Genomic DNA, 20,199 nt, shown 5'->3' on the forward strand with positions numbered 1-20,199 from the left:
TAAAATGCTAATAAAATATTAATAGGACCTTGCAAAGCTCTTACAGTAAAATAAGTCAAAGAAAATCTCCCTCAGTGATCATTATTCCTTCAAAGCACAGTGGCACCAGTAATCAGTGTTTAATAAATTCTACTTGGATATCTGTTCTCTTTTGAAATAGAAATGCCCTCCAACTAAACTAATTTTAAGAGAAAACTACCAGGTTTTCTGGTTTCATTTGGAAACTTACGCCAACACCAGCTTCTCCTGGGGGACCTGGGTTTCCAGCTTCTCCTGGTTCACCCTATGAAAAAATGTTAACAAAATGAAGTAATTAAATTACAAATGTTCATTATGTCAGTTAATTAATAAAGACCTGTATACAGTACTGCGCTGCAATATGCCTGCAGTGACACAACTAAAGCAGCAAATCTACATGAACATAAGTTAAGACAAAGCATAGCATTCTATACCAGCGGGCTGTCCTACCTGTAGCCCTTGCTGTTTGTGACCCAAGGTAATCAGCTTGAAAAAGGAACTAAAATGTTCTGAAAGCTTGCTATGATTATCTTAGTTAGCCAATAAAGGTATCACCTTTATACCACTTTTGTTATTTTTTATTTCAAAAGGGTTACCCTGTGACCCTCAACTAGGAATCCTATTTCCACTACAGGTTGGACTTCATCATCATCATTTATTTATATAGTGGCAGCAAGTTACGCAGCACATTACATTAATGTATAACAAACAGGGAGGGGTCTTGAACAAATTTAACAAACAAGGTAAAAAATCAGATTAAATGGCCTTAGTCACAAAAGTTTACAATCTCCAAGAGCAGGAGTAAATTTTTACTTTCTTTAATGGTGAACATAAAGACCTATTGTTGGATAGCATCGGGAACTTTTAGAGTCTCTTCTGCAGAAAATTGCTCTCGCTTATTTATTTCTAATATTGATCCATACAGCTTAGAAGTTACAAAGAAATATGCACAGCATGCAAAGTTCATTACTATACTAAATTTAGTTTGACCATTTCTACTTCCTACAGAAACAACAACTTTCTTTTGGTATCTCAGTTTCTGGCTATTCCCCATACTTGTATTACTTAAAATAACCGAATACACAGAGCTATCAGTTGTTGTGCCACAGGGTAACTATAATGGTACAAGGTCTGAGAGATTGTAGATTACATCAGATCTTTATGTCTTTTAAACCTTAGGCTAATAACTGAGCACAAATGATTTCTAGTTTACAAACAGCATTTGAAACACAACAAAATATATTTTCAGTCAGCTATTTTATCTTTCAGCAGTTGCATCCAACTAAAGGCCAATGAACCACAGACCTGAATGTCTTAACATGACCCTCGGTCTACTCAAGAGTTACATATATTGTATTTTTTTTTTTTTTTTTTTTAAATATAGGCGTAAAATATTATTTGACTTCTTCATAAAAATGTGGACAGTTATGGGTAATGTAAGGCTTGTTTATGTCTCCTACAGTGAATCCTCACATGTAATAGCTCTCTGCTGTAGACCATAACAGAAATTAACTTGAATATGAACATACCTTGGGCAATTATAAATCACATACAACTAATCTGGACAGTTCCATAGTACGTAAAAACCCTTGGGTCAGAGTGAAAAGTCCCTTGCCCATGATGCCCTTAATTTGTATAAAGAACTCTGCCTTTGCCTCAGTAAGTGTGTAAAAGCCCCTTTCTTTAGAAAGACGTTAACCACAACTCTCAGTTTGTAGAAGTCACTTGACCCTAAATTATTAAGAGTGTAAAATCCCCTTTCCCATGTAGGCTGGTTCCCCCTGCCCCTGAATACATGCACCAAGTCAGTGCCTGTGTCATGGCTACATAGGGCCACAAGAAGTTATTAATGGAAAAAAAATGGCATTAAAATTAACCCAGTGTGTATTGCGGCTCTCTTGTAAATGGGTTTCCATGTGCTAAATGAACCAGTCAGTGAAACAGAGAGTATACACTTTCCAAGTCCATTAGAAAAGTAGGCCCTGTGGAAAATGTAACTCAAACAACTCAATTTCTTGTAACTCTACCAAAATCTTATGGCATTGGAACAGATGGGAACATTTAAATTGAAGATGCTGCTTTGGAATCCTACTGAATTCTGCATTAAATTCTGCAGAAAGGTTTCAGCACCTGCTTAACATTTCCCTTCCTGTGAAACACGAATGCTCAGCAAAGAGCTTTAAAAGATTTAGGTCTCTATTTTGAATAAATATACATATAAAATGTATAAAAAATCTAATAATTTGGGGAGTAAACATTTGTATGTTGTTCTGCAGGGAGACTTAGATTTCAAATCCTAAAGCACACATTAAGCCTCTCTATTATTTTTCTAGCTCAGTGGACTGATAAATGTATCCAGACATAGTGAAATTAATATTACAATTCTGCCATTTCTCTGCATTTATTATGTCTGGGAGTTTTAAGTTAGTAGGTTCTTCATCTACCCACTATCAACTTGAAATGATTTCCATGATGTCCAAAAGCCAACACTAGCTGCTGGTCAGCAATGGCACCATCGCACTGTATTAGGGGATACTTTGTCTGTAGACTGGTCTAACTTACATTCATCTTAGCCTTTAAGTGTTTGTATTCCCAGCTATAACAAAATAAAAACCTTGGGTAAAGAAGCTCAACACAAACTATGTGCATTATTTTTCTCTCAAGCAAAAATCTTCACAGCAAAACCTTGAATATAATAGCATAGCCTTAGCCTCCCAGCTAATATAATTAACCCAAGGCTAATGTTTGAATTGTCAGAATTGATTTTATAATCAGGCAAGGCCAGTATCTATCCTTGATACTCTGTTTCCTCTATTACTTACTCTGGTAGACTATGCCAGATGCCAGCAATCTACCACCCATGTGTTTAGTCAGTAGTTTTCAAGCTTTTTGAGTTCAAGACCCTTTTGTGGCCTAAAATTTGTAAAAAAGTAACAACCTCACAACCTGGGCCAGAAAATACTTTAAAGTATATAAAACAACATATTCATCATCCTACTATAATGCCATGTTTGATGTATACATCAAATGGCCCTTATTTATTAAGGGCAGTGATTCCAAGCCAGTGGCTCGTCAGCAACATGTTTCTGATGTTGCTCCCAGTGGCTTAAAAGCAAGTGCCATTTTTACATTTCTGGCTTGGAGGCAAGTTTTGGAAGCACAGAGATACAGTTTTACTCCAAGTAGAGCCTCTTGCAGGCTAGCAGTCCACATGGGGCTACCAAATAGCCAATCACATCCCTTATTTGGCTTCCCCAAATATGTTTTTTTATTCTTGTGTGGCTCACCAACACTTTTTACATCTGGGTGTGGCTCATGAGTAAAAAAGGTTGGGGACCCCTGATTAAGGGTTTCAGTATCTGTATTTTTACTCTACATGCTTACAATTACATGCCTAGGCAATAAACCTCCTAGAATTGTTGCACAATGAACACCATAAATAACCAGCTTCTTCACTGATAATAAAATATCAGGAACCATAGCATATTGTGTGTTAATTCATATATATATATAAAAATAAGATGTCTGGTTGATTTGTGTGCAATTTGGTATACCCCTTGCATAGAGCTGGGGTATGTTTCTGTCTATCCAGTCTTCTGTTCTATGAGTAGCATATCACCAGCTTTTAGAAGTCTTATTTAATCATAAACCCACATGTTGTGTAGCTGCATCTAAACAGGTGTGCCAGTGTTTCAGATCCTTCCTGGTCCTTAATCATAGGCTCATGGATTATGGCCTTATGGTCTGATTTAATGTTTTTACACTGAGCGAATAAAGGTACAGTTTTATATTACTGGAGGTGCAGCCTATTGCTCCCAGTTACGCTTGATATGATGAACTTTGTTGGCCTTGCACTCCACATGCCCATGTGTTTCTGAAGCTATGGGACTACTGTTGGACGCTGTATCAGCATGGTTGGAACGGGCTGAGTATGGTATGTGTGTGAAAAAGATTATTTAATAGAAGGGGGCCTGAAAAGTGATAACTACACTGGGAGCAGATGTGGGGGCTCCTGGTAAGAACCAGCAGGGATGGTGAATCATGAAATAAGCCAGAGAGCATGATGGGAAGAAGGAGGAACCACATTTTACATTTTTCACAGGAGTAATGGGGCCATGAAAGTATACTTCTGGGGCCCACTAGCTTTCCATTACAGCACTGCCATGATACAACTATACTTACGATACTCCTGCCCAATCTGTAGTGTGTATGGAGGTGTTTGTGACAGTATTTAACACAAAATAAGTATTAGAATAAGCTGTACTATAAAAATCCTTCATGCGGCAAGGTAAACAAATGAAACAGAGATAAAGATAGATAAGTAAGTCTGGATGTTATGGCGAAAGCTATAAAAGAGGGGGCGCTTTACTATATTAAATGGTAACATTATGCCACACAGTGTCACGTACTGACTGAGCCAGAGGAATATAAAAGAAGAAATCAACCATGGGAAATAACATTGTATTGCTAGGCTTGCTGCAGTGAGATACAGAGAAATGTAACAAAATAAAAATGATACAGAGACCCAATATAGTAAAATACACAAAGAGGCATGAATAATCAAATAAAGCTTACACTTAGAGGTCAGGATTATAGAGCTTACTCTCATAAAAATAGAGATTAAAGAACGCAGCCTCATAAAAAATAAGATTAAAGGCCGCATTCTCATAAAAACAAGAGAGAGTGCCCCCACTGGCATAAAAAGCACACTTCTCCCAGCAAATAACTGGTAGATGTGACCAAGTCCATTATTATTATCAGCTGTTACAGTGTCAATACAGCTTGTTCTTCACAAACACAAATGTAAGAACCAAACAAATAAAATCTCAAGATCAATACACACAGTGCTGAGAGTATTTACATGTTCACTATAAACAGGATAGCTCAATGCTGCTCTTTATTATACTTATAATCAGGGACACACTTCACTGTCTGTCTAACCTCAAGTTCCTCTGTAAAAGGCAACAGTTAATGCTATATACATGTACCCACACTGTAGTGGCTTTTTATTGATTCTTTTTCACTTGCAGGTTTTATTATATTCTGAGATATAAATGTGCTTCTTCAAACTAACATTTTTCCTGTAGCAAACAACTCATGCATACTAGTTTCCAGCTGCCATTCCCATTCATGTCCTGTGAAACCATTTAAAATATGTCAGTGACTCACAGCAGGAGTGAGTTGTTTGCAGCTGGCAAAATATGTTAGGTTGAGGAACTCACAAACAAATAATTCAATATCAATCAGATTGTAAAAAAATGATAACAGCAGTGACTTGAATAGAGTTTTGTGAGGTCTGATTACTATAAGTGTAATTTTGCCATTAATATGGATCCTACTTGCTCCTTGACTACAATCTACCATTACAATTACTACAGAGAAAAAAAAATCATAAAAATTAAGAATTACTCATTTAAAAAGAACTCTGAGAAATGTCAGTCCTATATTTCATATATATAGGTATGGGGTCTGTCTTCCGGAAACCCATTATCCAGAAAGCTCTGAATTACGGGAAGGCCATGTCCCATATATTCCATTTTGAGATGACCGTTAAAATAAAATATTTGTTATTTTGCTTCACAAAAAAGTGCAGCATTCCTTTGTGACTTCCATTTTAATTAAATATTTCTCTCTAATAATAAAACAGTATCTTGTACTTGATCCCAACTAAGATACAGTATAATTAATCCGGTTTGGACTCAAATCAATCCTATGGGTTATTCAGATGTTTTTTGGGTGGATAAAGTATGGAGATCAAAATTACACAAAAACATATATCTCCGGAAAACCCCAGGTCCCGAGCATTCTGGATAGCAGGTCTCAAGCATTCTGGATAGCAGGTCTCTATTATAATGTGTATGAGCAGTAATAATAAGTAATGTATTATATATTAGAATATGAGGTATAATATAAATGAGTTATGTCACAAATATAACATATAGTTGTTATAATTCCCTCTCATTAATAAGGGCCTTATTATCCTAGACATAAATGATCAATGTGTTGAACTAAATGTTAACCTCATTTCTAATCAAAATGCTTCCTTTCAATTTTTTCAAATGCTGTTTTGCATTTTCTTGGCATAATGCAAGGACAGCCAATACAAGATAAAGGTAAAGGAAGCACAGAGTCAGATGGTAAGGAATGCCTACTTAGCATTTAGAGGAAATCTTTTAATGTCTCAATAACCTAGTTTGTGTTGGCAACTGAAATAAAAGGAACTGACATATTCTTCAGCTTTCAAACTCCTTAGATATAAAAGACATAACGATTTCATCTCATGAATCTGCAGAACAAAATCTATAAAACAATTTCTATTTTGAGATGATAAGCCCATAGTGTTGCTGTATGATAAGACTGCACATCCTAAGAACCCAGTTTTGCATTTGTATGATTGAAGGCAGCTATTATTATACAATAAGTCTGTACGCAAACACTTTAGGCAGAATCTCTTTAATGCAGGGAAACTCGGGAGAGATGGATAAAAGCACTGTAGACAGAATGTCCCCATAAAAAGTTAAAAAAATGCAAAAAAAAAAGATATATCTATTCATGCAGCCTGATATTAATCCCAATAAAAACATTATAAACGTATTCAGTGTCATAAATCAGGTTCTGCACTTTAGTTTTGATATCACTTTAAAACATAGTTGCCTAGTGCTTAAATTTCATTCTATTTCATTCTATTTTCCCATTAGGTAAAACAGACAATTCATATCTAATCAAAGTAGAAAAATTATCTGACCCAGTTCAAGATTTGTCCAGCATGATTTGCTTGTTTCAAATGTTTACAGGTATGAAACCTATTATCCTGAATGCTAGGGACCTGGGGGTTTCCATATAAGGGATATTTCATTAATTTGTATCTTCAAACTTAAACTGACAAATCATTAAAATGTTAAATAAACACAAGAGGATTGTTTTGCCACCAATAGGGATAAAGTGTATCTTAGTTGGGGTCAAGTAACAAGGTACTGTTTTATTATTACAGAGAAAAAGGAAATTCATTTTCAAAATTAGAATTATTTGCCTATGGGAGATGGCCTTCTGGTAAGTCTGTATAACAAGTTTCCAGATAACAGATCCCATACCTGTATTATTATATTTGATGAGAATGCAATACCCATGAGAGCACTAATATAACCCTTTAAATTGTCGGCTATTTCATGGTGGGACAGTCAAAATGGCTGGTCATGAATCAGCTGCATAAACCTGTGCACTCTATGCTGTGTCATCTGATACAAAGCTATTCGTCGTTGTCATATATTAGCAAGTAAACAACAATTGTCCTATGATGTGCATTCCATAAAGCATCTCACTGTAGGTGATAATGACATCAAGATGCACTACCACCTAAAGATACAACTTCCAATTTGTATATTATTGACTACCTTATTTCTCTGTTCTGCAAGGTACAGATGTAGAAGAGTTCCCTTTGTGAGTGCCAAGTATGATATGGTTTGTACAGTCTTCTTAAACAATATTTACATTTTGTAGTTACTGAAACAGGCTAATCATGTCAGGTTGAATCAGATACTGACTTACCTTTTCACCAACTGGACCAACAGATCCAATAGATCCAGGAGGACCTTGAGGACCCTAAGGAAAAAAATGTAAATGTTTTAAAGTTACAGACCCAACAGTCTTACTCAAACAAGAAGATAAAATCTACAACATCTTCAATAAACTTACATCAGCTCCATTAGGGCCTTGAGGACCTCTAGGACCAGGGGGACCGGGTGGACCCTACAAAAAGCAAACAATTAAAAAATATTATACACAAAGCCAAACATATATGCTCTATAAGAATATATAAAAAGCCTTGCTTTTGCTTTACAAAACTGTGTCAATGCGATAAGACCTAATAAACCACATCAACAGTTCATTACAAGGAAAACAGTAAAGTGCTTTCTGTCTTCAACTTCCAACTAACATTACCTATTAAAAATGCTTATGTATATAAGAGCTGAATTGCTGTTACAATTGTAGTGAAATGTTTAACCCCAAACCAGAAGAAACATCTGATAAATGGACTGAGATTACCAGTGATTTAATCTACAATATCTATTAGTTCTTCATGTCTTAAAGGGATATTTTACTTAAAGAAAATTATGACTAGCTCCTCTAGGGTTAAAGCACATATTTCTGATGTTTGTGATTTTCCAACACATTACTTACCATAGGACCAACATCTCCATTTTCACCCTTTTCACCTGGGGGTCCAGGAAGTCCCTGCAAAAAAGTAAAATAAATATTTTGTAAGGATGTGTAGCAGGTACCAAACATTTCTTACTTTATATAATGCATGTTTTTTTAATAAAAATAGGTTATAAGGACAAAAGAACCAGTTATTTGTTAAATTCTCATTCTGCACTAAAACAAAAGCACTATAGAGTGTCTAAATAACGCACACTCCTGGCAGAAAGTAATGTTCTTAATTTCAATACAAATGTAGTATTGCAAGAGAATAAAGGCAATATTATTCCATACTATGCCATAGTAATGGCATAACAGAAGGGGCACTGATAGAAATAACCACAAGAAATCAGTTTGGCAGTCTGATTATCATTGTCATCATCTATTATTATCACTGTATCACTGAGAGAAAAAGTGTTCAGAGTGTTGATATACATGGGTTCTATGGCTATGGCAATACATGGTTTATGGTAATTAAACCCTGAGTGATGTTTCTATGCCATGTCATGTAATGCATATGCCACTAAGGAAAGCTTGAAAGAACAATTTTTTAAAGTTTGAGTTAAATGATAGCAAGTTTGTTCCACCCTTCCACACAATTAAAATATAATAAGTAAGTACTTAAACATTTCAATACTTATCAAACCCAGCAGATCACTGGACAGAAAGCTCTCCTGTACTATGCCATAAAATGGCATACATGTATACACACAGCATGCTCCCAAATACTGTGTATATTTTCACTTATGCTCCAAGACTTAAATAGGGGTGTAGGTTTTGATACAAAATAAGCCAGAATAACACTACCTGAACCATCTCACGTTCAGAATTGTAAGAGACAGGTCAATCTTAATTTTAAAAATGTTTTCAGATTAGGCCTTGGAATATTACCATTCTATTTTTATTAACATTGTATTACTTTTTTTTTCATTCAGAGATACAAATAGCAAGAAAGAATATGTTTGAAGATAAACACTTGTTTCCTGTGACATGGGCACTAGTTGCTAATTCACAATATAGATAAGCAGCCCACCATGCTGGCTACAAACTTATCAATGCCTGGTTATTGTTCTGGTAAGAGATGTGAATGTCATGTTGGCCTGAGGATGCTGGCGGCTATAAACAGATGATGAAAACTGAACGCAGCACTTCTAGAGAGAGGGCTGTTAATAATTTATACCCTGCTGGGCTAGACTGATGGTATGTGAAGCTGCAACTGGCAATATGGAAAGACACATAATTCATTCCCTTACTGCAGCTACTGGCACATTAATACGTACAGATATGTGAATCTGCATTATACACAAAGCGATGTGTGTGCATCTGTATAGTGCATAAAGCACTAATAAAGTATCTGTGTCTGCTCTTTGTACTATGCCCAAAGCAGTGAGTGTATAGGTATTATACACAAAGCAGTGGGAGGGATTTGTATGATACACAGAACTGTGAGTATTTCTATACTATACACAGGGTGTATGTATATTTTGTAGAGGGTATATCTGTATTATACAAATAGCCTTGCTTATATCTGAAATATATAAAGAGCAGTGAGTATGTGTATTATACAAAGTTGTTTGTAAATGCCTGCTGGCAGAAGAACATTCTTCTCTGGACCCAGTAATGTAGCCTTCCCTGTGACAAGTGACTAAGACAAGATATTCTCTATGTATTCTGACTTTGGTAACATCAATATCTTTCTGCACTGAGCAGAAAGTCACATGAATTAACCCTGCCAGCTGGCACCATGCTGATTGCTAAGCTGATGACCCATTCATCATGTCTGCCAGCCACACTGACTGAGGTTTAGCCAGAATGAAGCCTGCTGATCTGGGCTCTGCCATCTCTTATATGCACATTTCATCTGCTAAGGTCACAGGGCACCTCCTGTCTTACTGTAACATCTTTATCTCAGGCCAGAAATGATGGAGAAATTAATCAAATAGAAAATACAAACTCCTGACATGGTCCACATTGTGTGTTTTCTGACTATTAAATCATATCTAGCTGGGACTGCAGTTGTTTTCCATTAGTTAATCAAACTTTTTCCTCTTAACTTTATTCAAAATAATTACAGAGTAAACAGAGTAAAAACAGTTTTACACAAGGGATGGTTAATGGGACAACTTGCATGTAATAAAAGGGGAACTGTGATTAAATATATATAGAAATTGGCACTTAGGGACCCATGTACTAACATTTGTATTTTTTCACAAATCGCTTTTTACTGTGAAAAATCGTGGATTATACTTATTACTCGAAACCACAAAAAAATCCAGGAGAAAACTATGGAAAACACTAATATAAAACTTTGTCATCTAAAAGCTGATGAAGTCATGGAGAAGTCAATGGGGGTTATTCTACTGTAACAATCTTAATTTCATTTTTAGTTTTAGCGTTTTTGTGATTTTTTTTCATTTGTAAGTGCTTGACAATCCTTACGAAAATGAGGAGTTTAAGGTGCTTTTTATATTAGGCTGTTTTAATAAATTACTTGACATTCCTTGTTTTAGTGAAAATTAGCTTTTTCGTAGTTTCAAAAACCACTAAAACCAAAATGTTGATAAATGGGAATTCTCCATTTGATAAATTTGCTTCTAACAATCCTGCAGAAATGAACTGAAAGTGGGTGAGCTGTAAACTCACATTTTTATGAATGTCTATATGAATTTTGTGGTCACAACCTAATTGCATCCCCTAATGGTTTCAATTTAGTGGTGAGCACAACTTCCCCCTTGTTGCCACATTTTGTTAAATCTGCCCCTTAGTCAGGGAAACTGAACCAAAAGATTCAAATTTAGAGCTATAACGTTGCTTTGGTTGCCTGAGTTAAAAATAAAATGAAAAACTAAGTCTGGTACAAGAATATAAAAGTGAAGTTATAAAAACCTCAAGGACCTGTACATTGTATAATGAAAAGGGAGACAGTAGAAGAGATGTGAGCAGAGCAATAGACTAGATTCCACATTATTCATCAACTCAGCTCTCTTCTACTATCTCTTCCTACAAAATGTAGAAAGAACCAAATTAGCTATGAAAGACCTGTTAGAAAGATAAAAACAAAGCATCACTAGTATGAGATCAGTCTAACTATTTGCATATATAACTTACTTGGAGACCAATTGGGCCAGGTGGACCTGGGAATCCACGAGAACCTTCATCTCCCTTTTGCCCAAACATTCCCTGTTGACCTCTAGGACCTGGCTCTCCATCAGAACCCTAGATTGGAAAATGTGGAAAATAAATCACTTCAGTATATTCCTATGGCAGACATGCAGTAGATATAAACCTATGTATGGCTTCAATTAACACATCATACCTACTGGATGTGAAAAGCAGACTATGGTCATTATTATTATCCTTTATAGCAATGACATGTTATGCAGGGCTTTACACAAACTGTTCATTTCTCATTTAAATGAAAAGTTTGTCAATGTATTGTTGATAGATAAATAAAACCATAAATTGTAAGCCAGAAGACAAGTTTCAATAAGAGTTTAATTACCCTTAACCCTTGATGATATGTAATGTACCAAGTGAAGGTAGCAATAACCAAAATGAGTTATTTGTATGTAGGTATGTTTATTTTTATGTGTATTTATATAGCACTACTTATGTATGCAGCGCTGCAAAGTGGAGGTGTTAGATATTCAGCTCACAGACTTTTCTTTCTTTTGCATTTTTCCTGAGATATCTAAAATATTGGTCCACTTAATTTATCTAATTAATTTTGATGTCATGATAAACATTGACTGAAATAACCAATAACTGTTTTACCAGCATGGCAGATAATAGAAAACGTATACTATAATCATATGGTTTTGCTTCTTTTCTTATCTCCTCCACTTTACTTGTGTCAACATGTTCTTTTGCTAAAATCAAATACTATATTTTTGATGATAGTTTCCCTTTTATTCAATCAAAACATTACGCTTCATCAGACACACAAGCCACTCACCCCCCAGTTAAAGGTTTCCTTTAACTTGAAAAATATTTCTCTGTTCATTTATGCTCAGATAGTACCCCTACTTTCACAATATTGATATAAAAGGACTTACCGCTGGACCTGGTGCTCCAACAGGACCTTGTAGACCTCCTGGTCCAGGAGGACCCTGTGATACAGAGGAAATATACAAAGTATAATTTTATCACAGAGGAAAAAACACAACACAATGGCTAGTTTTTAGCCACAAGGCTAAAAAAAATCAATTTTAGTCTCTTCAAAACAATTCCCTGGAGTATCTTTTGACATAATAAAATGGCTTCTTCTGTTCACATTAAACAAACACTGTGTATTTTCATCGGGATCTTCATTTCTTCAGTGTTTAAATGATTTGTAAGCCACGTATATAAATAATAGCAAACCTGGGCCTTTCAGCTCCATTCTATCTGCACCTAATCCTAACAGTTGGAGGCAGTACTTTGCAGTCCAATTCCACCCACATTGATGTCTGCTTTCATTTTTTCCTTCTCTAGGTTGTAAGGAACCTAAATGCTGTTTGGTTTTTATGGTACTACTCTTGTTTTGTGTAATACCTTGCTTACATCTGGTCATTTTATCATGATGAAGAATCTTGTGAGCCTATTTGGTTCAGTAAAATGTGTTATACTGCCTACACTACTGTCGCTATTTTACAAAGTTCCATAGCTTGGGAAAAAGGACACAAGTTCATCAGGCTCAACTGGTTCCAATGACCATTAGTACTGTAGGTTCTGAAAAAGTAAACACCTACATAAATAAAACTATGTAACATTTTGGTAAAATGAAGGTATTGCAACTTTTCTTCTTGATGTCAGCATTTTTAAGAAGACAGTGTAATGAAAAGACTTGCTCACCTGTTCTCCTTTGTCACCCTTTCCTCCTTTCTGTCCTGGTTCTCCAATTTCACCCTAAAAAAAAAAGACTAGATTTGAGAAGGGTTCCCAGAAGTCTCTGTGAATGTCATATTTGCAAAGGAGCAAGAATTGTTTGCATCGATTGTTCTTCACACCCTGACAACTTAATCCTGGCATTGATTAGCATGGCGCTTCTAGGGATTTGCAGCAAAATATCTCAGAGGCTTAAATAGACTCTCAGTGAGTAGATGGCATGGGGGATTGGGAAGTACAGAGAGGGATTACTAATGAGCCAATTCAGTGTGGGGGTTTTTTTACTTCCTTTTTAACTCCAAACATGCCATTTTGACACACTGCTCAGCGGGTTTGTTATTTTGAAAAGTCGATATATCGAAGTTAACAAGTTACTTTAGAGGGAAACATATTCTACACTGTTGGCACATTTCTCAGCTCTACTGACTCATACAACCAATCAAATGTTTGCTAAAAAAAGAGGTGACAAGTAAATGGTACCTGCTGATTGGTTGCCATGGGTTACTAGACCCAGTAAACACTTTGCTATATTTATGATGGAACTATGGTTGCTAACCATCAATGTTTGTCTTTGGAGTCGGAGGTTGTAGTGTAATAGAAAACTAATAGTTTAAGAAGGCTAAGTTTCTGCATTCACTCATAGGACCAATACATCTTTGCCCTGGTGACTGATACATCCATACTCGTCTATACTGTCCACTTCAAAGTCACATGTTACATTTATTTTGACACTACATGACTGCATGAGGAAGTACTCATGCACCAACAATAACAGTAAGGTTTACAGGTTTCTAATTATCCTACCTGTATTCTTTTTAAACATCCACTGAAAACTCTTGCAACATGGCTAAATTTCAGTGAAGCAAAGGTGTGTACTTTTCCTTATCACATGTACATTAATTAAGAAGAGCATCTCATTTTCACACTTTATAAATCAGCCAAGAAAGACAGCAGATGTGCTTACTCCATTACTCTCCGATAATCACATAAATGGTGCTACCTGATATTCTCAGACTGTCTCCTTCCATTATTCTGTATCTTCTTCATTACCTCATACATATTAGATTAAGTATATTGCCAATAGGGATGTGTGAATGTTGCAGGAATGTACCAGATAGTACTTACCTTGTCACCATCTTCCCCAGGTGGTCCTTGGGGACCTGCAGGTCCTGGAAGTCCCACTGGGCCTTGTATTCCATCACGTCCTGCTGGTCCCTGAGGTCCTTTCTCTCCCTGCATTGGCATAATATAGTGCCTTTAAATACAGTATATATAAAGTATATTGCAGTATAAAACATTTTTCTTTTCTAAATATAGGGTTTCTTCAACAGTTTTTTCAGTATACCAGTTCTATAATATTTTTTCAGATGTGTGTATATTTCAGAGAGGCCTTTAAACAGACCTGCAAATGAATAATTCAAGGTTTTTTTGAGGGAACCAGACATGTTTTTTCAGAAAAATGTGGCATCTCACAGTAACCAGTCTTCACAACTAGAAATATCAATAAGCTTGTGGAAAAATTTGAAGTAAATACATTTGCCAAAACATGGCCATAAAGTTGTAATTATAAGAAAGAAAAAACATTATTCAATCAAATGTTTTTACTTTCACATGCTTGCTTCATCTGTATGTGAATAGTGGATAAATGAACTATATTGAAGGCTGGGGGGTGACATCTCTGGCAATAGGCTGTGATGAAACAACCATGGAGTGAACAATAATAATTTTAATTAAAAAATGTAATGGCCTGTCTTAATGAATGAGGGTCCCTATGACCACCCCTGGTATGAAAAGAAACTGTAACCCAGCACATTCATTTCATTTATAATTTTTCCATTCATTTAGCCCTTAGGATCATTCACTTAATTTTAGATATTTTAGGCCAAAGTGTTCACAATGCAGTTTGGCCAGTCGCAATCAAACAACAGCAAAATCAGTGGTTAGTTGTACTTACTGGAGCCCCCTTCTCTCCTGCTGGTCCTGGTGGGCCTTGAGGTCCTGGTCTTCCTGGCAGACCAATTGGTCCAGCAGCGCCGGCAGCTCCTCTCTCACCTGGTGATCCCTATAACATGATAAAACACAGAAGTAATGATACAGCACTAATGTACTAATTTCTAATTTACAGGTATGGCATCTGTTATCCAGAAACCCATTATCTAGAAAGCTCCGAATTATGAGAAGGCCATTTCCAGTTTAACCAAATAATGCAGATTTTAAAAAATTATTGCCTTTTTCTCTGTCCTTGCTTTTAAACAGGTATACAGTAAATGCTGATTGGTTGCTATGGAGCCTATTTATTATGCTGTGTAAAATGAATTTTGCTGAAAATTTTTTTATGTAAAATGCAGTGTAGAATAAAGGAGAAGTTCGCCGTCTGAATGCCAGATTTTACGTTGTCCTGGCGGAAGAAAAAATGTGGCAAAGCCTGCCTAAGTGTGGCGAATATTGCCGCTGTTTTATACACTGCATAATATATCTGCTCCTTAGTGTCTTATATTACTCAAACCCTTAAGTCTTTTAAACAACCTAAGATATATTTCACGAATGCCAAACGCACAGCCTACAAGGATAGGTAGGATATGAGCTACAATTTGTTGCATGGCTGACATCTCTGCTCTCATAGAACCAGCCTGTAGCAAGCTTTCATTAATTGATGATCTTTGAGATTCAGACTGCTAAAGTCTGGACTGAACAATGATAAGGGACTGTTGGCTCACAGGAAATACCAATTATAATAAAGTATTCTATGTGACTAGTTTGAAGATGCCCTGAAGCTTGATACAGCACTTATTTTAAAACGAAGATCTCTTTTTTACACTACTGACCTTGCTCTTAGATCTCTCATTATAGGACAAAACAGACTTTGTAGCAGGGCTGCCTCTAACACTACTAGATAATAAGATTTTTTTTTTGTATGGATGAAATAAAGATATTAACTCAAAGGTCTATTCTGGGCATGTACATTTTGTGTGGTCAGTTGAATTTCTAAGCAATTCCAGCAACAGACTGTGCTTGCAAGTAATAGCAATATAGCAGCATCACTAGAGAATGGTGGGAGGTGATCATGAAACCATGTATGTCTGTAGAAATATGTTTGACCTATCTGTAGTAGCATATGCAGCTCTAAACAAGGGTGAACAATACTGTATATAGATAAATATATATAAATTTGTTTTAGATTTGGAAGCTCCACAGAAGGGAGGAAGTCCCTGCCCATTTATCATACAATTTAAGTGATTTATGGTTTCATTGACAGTAAAGCATATGGCAGTGCTGGCACCTTTCCTTTGTCAGACAGCAATATGTGTTTATACATTGTGATATATGGTTAAGTCCCTCATTCATCTGGCACCAAAGTCTGCCATGTTTTGCAATATGGGTAATCCCATGTGATTTTCAAGATGCTTATGAACGGGGATTATGTTGTTTGATTGTAAGATTCTTTGGGTGAGTTCTATTTGCCAGTTATTCCAGGAACAGGTTAACAAAATTGCAACAAATCAGCTCATTTAATTAAGGCACCGTTGTTTTGGCTACATAAACTAATTACACCCACTAAACTAATTACACCTACATAAATATCAGACCATAGACTAGATGGCTAAAACTAGACCGGGAGAGGAACCAATTATGCACAGCAATGGTTGCAATAGAATACAGAGTGAATTAATGATGTTTCCTTAGTGTTTGCATGGAGTATTACTGCAATGCATTATTATTATGTATTAAGAAATCTAGCAGCTACTGTGCTGTCGAGTTACAGTAAAATACATTAAAAACAGACAAATGCATAGGGTGCTGTGATCCCTGCCTGGGAGAGCTTACAATCTCCATATGTAATTTAAAAATAACACAGGCTGTACTAGTCTTCACAGACATGGTCACTGCAAAACAGCAGGGAGTCCATGTGCAAACAGCAGGAGACTAGATAGCTGGAAATAGACTCAGCAGCTTCCAGTTACACACTGGTGATTGATGTAACACAGAAAGAGAGAATTTAATGTAGAATCATTGAATTTCATCTCCTACTGACACATACAGTTTGCAAATTCTCCTACTATTCAGGTTTACCTTATAATCTGGAACATATTTAATATGTATGTCTCTGGCTATTCTATGTATGTGTCTATGTGAGTTCATTTTAAACAGTGTTTCAGTGAGTACACCAAACAATTGTGTCCAATGGCGTATATACTGATGATAATAATAAAGTCTGTCAAAGCTGTCCACAGCAGCTCACTACCTCAGATCTTGTTAGGCGATCCTTTAAGTGTCGATGAAATTGCACATGCTCAGTACACTCTGGCTCATGTTGAGGTGCTTACCTTAAAAGCCATCGGAAGTCATCAAAACTTTTAGCACAAACTTATGTTTGTTTATCATAGAAGCTGATTATCCATCTGATTATTTTCTGATGCAGAACACACTAAAGTCTGAGATGCCATGTAAAGTTGGTCTTTGTAAATCTTAACAAAAAAGTAGAGTATAAATGTTGCACACTATTTTCGGGACTCTGTATCAGCCCATGGCAAAAAAGTCCTTTAACAGGGAAAATCTGTGCTTCCAAAGATGCCCCAGTAGCTCCCCATCTCTGTCTGTGCTTAGGGGCCGACTCAAAATATACCATATATATATATAGAATATAAATGTCACAATACAAGACTGATTAGCTCCAACAGTGCAATTAGCATCAGAATTTAATAATCAGCCCAGTAGTATCAATTTATTTGACAGATGAAACTAATTTTCTGCTTGCTGATTTGCAAAGGCTCCTAAGCTTAGCTTCTCAACAGCTGCTCACACTGAGCATGTGCAGTGTCTTTGACACTCCTAACAACATTCAAAATGGGAAGCGCCTGTCTACAACTTTGAATCTGTGGATCCTTACTACTATAGTGATGCTTAACCTTAAGGCTGTCTAGTAAGCTCAGTATATATTCTCAGTATATATTTAAAACAGAGTATTTCTGCCCATGTTCATTTTTAGGGTTGTCCTGTAAGTTTAGGCAAGAAGGTGAGGATCTTCACTACTGAAGAGCTAAGGTCCCCTTGGGCTAGATTTCCAGCCTATATCTAAGTTAAGCTGTAGAACTTCAATGTCTGCTCAGGACAAGTATTATGTACTGGACCCATAAATATTGCCCTTTGTGGTTTCAAGCTGATTTTCTATCCAGCTCAAGGCTCAGAGCAAAGGGGTAGGTTTATTAAAATTTGTATTTGTGTTTACTCTTATCTTTAAACTTAATAAATTGCCAAATGTTTGTGTTTTTCGAGAAAGTATTTAAACAAACGTTTTTTATTAAAAAGTTATTAAAAAGTTTGAGAACAAAAAACAAAAATACCAACGTTAATAAATCTGCCCTGCAGTGTAAGAACTGTTATTTTTTTGCATCTCTTAGTACTGCAACATTTCCCTGGGCAATAGTGTGGTTATATACATTACTGCAAACATATATGTGCCACAACTTTTTTTAAAGGGATGCACTAACTCTAGGATTTGGTTTGGGATTCAGCCACCAAATCATTTTTGGCAAGATGCAATTTCGCCTCCACTTATATGCAAATAAGGGTTTTAATAAATATTTTTCTTCCCATCTAGAAAACTCATCTGTGACTCACATACCTGCTGCCACTGTAATACCAGACACAGAATGTTTGGTAATACTATGCATACCATATAACTGCATTATATAGGTATACTTGTGGAAATTGTTTTGACAATAGGGAGGCAAAGTTAACACTAAACTTATAACACTGCTACACTAAGAAGCAAAATGTCTTATTCACTAGAGATTACATTATTGACTCCTTATTTGTGGGAAGCAGAAGAAATTCTGGGAAGGAAGTTTAGGATAACATGATTTACATGTACATACCCTAGAGTGTTAAGCTCATCTAGTGAGCTTTAAACCACAGGGGACAGTATGCTTTTTTTAACCAGCATATTTTTGATTGTACTTATTTTAAAAGTTCTTGAGAGTTACAGAGAACATGTAATATTTAATTTCTAGTTAGGCAATATATTCTTTTCACCATTAATATTAAACAATAACTATTTCGTATTTTCCTATCACTATGGAAATCCAGACCTATGTGTTTATAAAAAGACTTTTAGGTGGTTAGCAACTGACAGCAATCACTGAATGAGACAAACAACAATGGCTACTTACAAGTGGACCAGGTGGGCCCTGGGGTCCTTCTCCACCCTTCAAACCTGCAGCACCCTGAAATGTAACAGAAAAAAGTGCACACATTGAGATCCATCCAAAACATTCACAAAAAAGTATGCAGTCAAACAGTAATTAATCAGTCTGCAAGGCAGGCTGCAAAATGGGGGTGTCATTTGACTAGGCAAATAAAGGCAGTGAATAGTTAAAGCTAATGAAGGGGTTTGAGGGATTATATTTACTTATTGTATTAATAAGTGCCTGGGGCAAGAGCAAAGAAGTGAGTTAGAAGAGAGTCAATACTGTGTATCATTACTGTTTTGAGTGCATGGGTATAAGAGAGGAGTATAGGATATATGGTGCCAGCTTGGCAACTTGAAGTTTGTACCCTAAACCTCCACCCAGTTACTAACTATAGCAACTTTGTAGAAAAGGAATTTCCTATATGTGGGCCAATAGCTGGAAGATCAGAAAATGCTAATCTCTTTTGTAGAATATCAGGTATTTCCTTACCGAAGCTCCAGGTAGGCCTCTCTCACCAGGGAAGCCACGAAGACCTGAGGGACCATCTTTTCCAGTCACACCTGAAGGACCAGGATCTCCCTGTTTGTAAGAAAATAGATTAATAAAGATTACTTTGATTTTGAAATGAATAAATTATAGTAGCTGTAGTAGTAACCATGACTAGAACTATAATTCATAGAAGCTGCCAACTGAGTGTCATGGTTAAAAATAATTCTACTTGACCTTAAAATGCCACAGATTATATGAAAATGTACATATGACCTTTCTTGCATGAATCAAAGTAAATTTAAATTTACATTTTCAAATTCAATTAAGGTTGAAAATACACATAAACGTGGCCACGTGCAATGGTGTACATTGGCTGCACAGAGGTATGACCTACTATCATTGTTCAATTCTAACAGATTTGACAAATTATGAAGTAGAA

General features: G+C 36.1%; 1 protein-coding gene across 7 annotated transcripts in view; it reads right to left on the minus strand.

The window, feature by feature from the left end:
• col5a3 (collagen, type V, alpha 3) overlaps window positions 1–20,199 on the minus strand; it is a 123,037-nt gene that overhangs the window by 14,518 nt on the left and 88,320 nt on the right. For all 7 annotated transcript variants that reach the window (XM_031901022.1, XM_031901023.1, XM_004913713.3 and 4 more), the window contains 11 exons: window positions 19,761–19,850; window positions 19,251–19,304; window positions 15,035–15,142; window positions 14,206–14,313; window positions 13,048–13,101; window positions 12,270–12,323; window positions 11,323–11,430; window positions 8,197–8,250; window positions 7,711–7,764; window positions 7,564–7,617; window positions 230–283 (listed from right to left, as the gene is read on the minus strand). In XM_031901022.1, the coding sequence (XP_031756882.1) occupies window positions 230–283; window positions 7,564–7,617; window positions 7,711–7,764; window positions 8,197–8,250; window positions 11,323–11,430; window positions 12,270–12,323; window positions 13,048–13,101; window positions 14,206–14,313; window positions 15,035–15,142; window positions 19,251–19,304; window positions 19,761–19,850 (792 nt within the window). The remainder of the gene's footprint in view (window positions 1–229; window positions 284–7,563; window positions 7,618–7,710; window positions 7,765–8,196; window positions 8,251–11,322; window positions 11,431–12,269; window positions 12,324–13,047; window positions 13,102–14,205; window positions 14,314–15,034; window positions 15,143–19,250; window positions 19,305–19,760; window positions 19,851–20,199) is intronic.

This window comes from Xenopus tropicalis, chromosome 4, assembly GCF_000004195.4.
Source record: "Xenopus tropicalis strain Nigerian chromosome 4, UCB_Xtro_10.0, whole genome shotgun sequence".
NCBI lineage: Eukaryota > Metazoa > Chordata > Amphibia > Anura > Pipidae > Xenopus > Xenopus tropicalis.